This window comes from Scyliorhinus canicula, chromosome 17 (genome assembly GCF_902713615.1).
Source record: "Scyliorhinus canicula chromosome 17, sScyCan1.1, whole genome shotgun sequence".
NCBI lineage: Eukaryota > Metazoa > Chordata > Chondrichthyes > Carcharhiniformes > Scyliorhinidae > Scyliorhinus > Scyliorhinus canicula.
In genome coordinates, this window is record NC_052162.1 from 123,617,391 (window position 1) to 123,621,529 (window position 4,139).

A 4,139-nucleotide genomic window follows, 5' to 3' on the forward strand; every position below is an offset into this window, starting at 1 on the left:
AGTCATCAAGTATTTTTACACCGAGATTGATAGGTTTCTCTATATTGAAGATATCGAGGGATATGGGGGATAGTGTGGAAAAATGGTGCTGAGGTAGATTGGCCAATGATCTCATTGAATGGTCGAGTAGGCTTGATGGGCTGAATGACCAACTGCAGCTCCTATTTGTTATGGTCTCTGTGTCCAGGACAGGAAGCAGTGAGCAGGGATCTGTTAATCAACCTGAATCAGCACCTTCAGGAGAATTGGGAGGGTGAATATCAGATACAGCAGAGTGAGAATGGAGGGAGAGTGTGTGGGATGGAGATTTACAGCTTTTGGGGAATGAGAGAGGAAATAATGTTCCATAGAAACTAGAATTGTCTGTTCTGAATTTCTAACCTGCACTGACTGTGATGTCTTTTGTAAACTCCTTTTACAGGATGTGAAAAGGAGAGGATTTACAGACAGAAATCTCAAACATCACGTCTAGATCTGATAGAGTTACTTGGTTCATCGACCATTAAATCTATGAGAAATGTTTGCCCGACCTGTTGACTTCAACAAAGTTTAAACATCAGTATGACTGGAAAAGCACCGAGACACACACACCTGAGTGAGAGTGTTCCAGAGCACTGACTGTGGAAAGAGCTTTAACCAGTTACACAGCCTGAAAACACATTGCACCATTCACAGCGGGTAGGGACAGTACATGTGTTCTGTGTGTGGACGAGGCTTCAACTGATTGTCTAACCTGGAGAGACACGAGTTGACCCAAAAGATGGAGAAACGGTGGAAATGTGGGGACTGTGGGAAGGGATACAGAGTCCCGTCTAAACTGGAGATTCATCGACGCATTCACACTGGGGAGAGGCCGTTCACCTGCTTTCAGTGTAGGAAGGGATTCATTCGTTTAGAAAACCTGAAGTCACACCAGCGAATTCACACTGGGGAGAGGCCATTCACCTGCTCCCAGTGTGGGAAGGGATTCACTCAGTCAAACAGCCTGCAGACACACCAGCAAGTTCACACTGGGGAGAGGCCGTTCACCTGCTCTCAGTGTGAGAAGGGATTCACGGACTTATCCAACCTGCGGAGACACCAGCGAGCTCACACTGGGGAGAGGCCGTTCACCTGCTCTCAGTGTGGGAAGGGATTCACTCGTTTAGAAAACCTGAAGTCACACCAGCGAATTCACACTGGGGAGTGGCCATTCACATGCTCCCAGTGTGGGAAGGGATTCGCTCAGTCAAGCAAACTTCAGACACACCAGCGAATGCACACTGGGGAGAGGCTGTTCACCTGCTCTCAGTGTGGGAAGGGATTCACTCAATCATCCCACCTGCAGAAACACCAGCAAATTCACACTGGGGAGAGGCCGTTCACCTGCTCTCAGTGTGGGAAGGGATTCGTTCACTCAAGCACACTTCAGAGACATCAGCGAATTCACACTGGGGAGAGACCATTCACCTGCTCTCAGTGTGGGAAGGGATTCATTCAGTCATCCCACCTGCAGAAACACCAGCAAATTCACACTGGGGAGAGGCCGTTCACCTGCTCTCAGTGTGAGAAGGGATTCATGGACTTATCCAACCTGCTGACACACCAGCGAGTTCACACTGGGGAGAGGCCGTTCACCTGCTCCCAGTGTGGGAAAGGATTCTGTGTTTCCTTGTCCCTGCTGAGACACCAACAAGTTCACAGTTGATCACAGTGATGGATTCTGCTGTTATTGTTTCTGCTTCAATTACATCCAGGGCTGCATTTCGTTCTCTTCTCTTTCTCTCTCAGGGAATCTGAGACAGGAAAAGTGATGCAACCGCGGCGAACAAGAAAAGATTCCATTAGATCAAAGGAAGAGGCTCATAAAGTGGCCAAAATAGTAGTGAGCCTGAGAATTGGGAACTTGTTTTAGAATTTAGCAATGGAGGACCAAGAAACTGATAAAGAGAAAATAGAACCTGGACTCGCACAAACTGATCATGGGAGGGGACTTTAATACAGTTATTGATCAGGGCCTGGATCAATCATGCTTGAAAACGGGCAGGGTACCAACAATGGCAAAGGAACTGAAAAGGGTTCATGGAGCAGATGAGGGGGGTGGATCCATGGAGATTTAGGCAGCCGACGGTGAAGGAGTTTTCTTTCTACTCCCACATACATAAGGTATACTCTCAGATCGATTTCTTTGTTTTGGGTAGGGCCTTGCTGGCAGGGGTGGTGGACACGGGGTATTCGGCGATTACAATCTCGGACCAAGCTCCACACTGGGTTGACCTGCAGGTGAGTAAAGATAGCAATTAGCCCACGCAATGGAGGTTGGATGTAGGGCTGTTGGCGGACGAAGCGGTGTGTGAGAGGCTGAGGAAATGCATGCTGCATTACCCGCAGGTGAATGATACGGGGGAGGTCTCAGCAGCAGTGCTCTGGGAAGCTGAAGGCAGTGGTGAGAGGAGAGCTGATCTCGATCCTGGCTCACAGTGACAGGGCAGACAGGGCAGAAACAGACCGACTGGTGAGAGAGATCCTACAAGTTGACAGGAGGTACGTGAAGACTCCAAAGAAAGGGCATTTAAGGGAACGATGGAGACTACAGGCGGAGTTTGGCTTGTTACCCACAGGGAGGGCAGTGGAACAGCTCAGAAAGGAGAGAGGGGCGATATACGAGCATTGTGAGAAGGCCAGTATGATGCTTGCACAGCCCCTCAGAAAGAGGGAGGCAGCTAGAGAAATAGGGAAAGTTATCGACGGGGATGGGAACTTAGTTGGGGACTCAGTAGGGGTTAGTAAGACGTTTTGGGATTTTTACAGCAGGTTGTACAGGTCAGAACCCCCTACGGGGCCGGAGGGGATGAGGCACTTCCTGGAGGGGCTGACTTTCCTGAAGGTGGATGGGGAGCTGGTAGAAGGACTGGGGCCCCGATCGGGTTGGAAGAGATAGTGGAGGGTCTGAAGGCCATGCAGGCAGGTAAGGGCCCGGGACCGGACGGGTACCCAGCGGAGTTCTATAAAAAGTTTTCCGGGATATTGAGACTGGTGCTGATGAAGGTGTTTAATGAGGCAAGGGAAAGGGGGGGGTTCTGCCCCAGACGATGTCACAGGCCACAATTTCGCTTATCCTGAAATGGGTCAAGAACCCGGAGCTATGTGGGTCCTACGGGCCGATTTCCCCTGTTGAACATAGATGCCAAACTATTGGCCAAACCTTTATCCTCCAGGATTGAGGATTGTGAGCCGAACATTATTGTGGAGGATCAGACGGGGTTCGTTAAGGGCAGGCAGCTCGTGGCCAATGTACGAAAGCTGTTAAACATGATCATGATGCCCCCGGAAAGTAGTGAGGTGGAGGTAGTGGCCGCGATGGATGCGGAGAAAGCTTTTGACCGGGTTGAGTGGGATTACTTTTGGGAGGGACTTTATTGACTGGGTCAGGTTGCTGTACCCGGCACCTGTGGCAAGTGTACAGACGAACAGGACGACTTTGGACTACTTTAGACTGCACGGGGGGACGAGACAGGGATGCCCCCTCTCCTCACTGCTGTTTGCGCTGGCTGTAGAGCCGCTGGCAATTACTCTGACGGCCTCAAGGGGCTGGAAGGGGCTCGCCCGGGGGAGGGGGGCGCACAGATCTCACTATGCGGATTACCTGCTTTTGTATGTTTCGAATCCAATTGAGGGGATGGAAGAAATTATGGGAATTGTGGGGGAATTCGGCTGCTTTTCAGGGTATAAGTTCAATATGGGGAAGAGCGAGATGTTTGTAGGCCAGGCGAGGGATCAGGAGAGGCGACTGGGGGAACTGCCATTCAGAGTAGTAGGGGGACAGTTTCAGGTACCTAGATATCCAGGTGGCGAGGGATTGGGGCTGGCTACATACATTGAACTTGGCCCGGTTGGTGGATCAGACGGAAGATGACTTCCGGAGATGGGATGCGCTCCCGTTGTCTCTGGCGGACAGAGTCCAAGCGTGAAAATGATGGTCCTCCCGAGATTCCTGATTGTTCTTCAATGTCTCCCCATCTTCATCCCGCGGTCCTTTTTTAAGCGGGTCAATAAAGTTATAGCGGGCTTTGTATGGGAGGGCAAGTCCCCGTGAGTGAAGAGGGCTTATGCGGAGTCGGGGGGGAGGGTGGGCTGGCGCTGCTGAACTTTAGCAATTA

The 4,139-nt window shown here is 50.8% G+C and overlaps 1 protein-coding gene across 1 annotated transcript; it reads left to right on the plus strand.

Moving 5' to 3' along the window:
* Positions 1 to 760: 760 nt before the first annotated feature.
* LOC119951586 (gastrula zinc finger protein XlCGF8.2DB-like) lies at positions 761 to 2,280 on the plus strand. Its single transcript, XM_038774771.1, has one exon. The coding sequence runs from the start codon at positions 761 to 763 to the stop codon at positions 1,685 to 1,687; it is 927 nt and encodes a 308-aa protein (XP_038630699.1). The 3' UTR covers positions 1,688 to 2,280.
* The last annotated feature ends 1,859 nt before the right edge of the window (positions 2,281 to 4,139 follow it).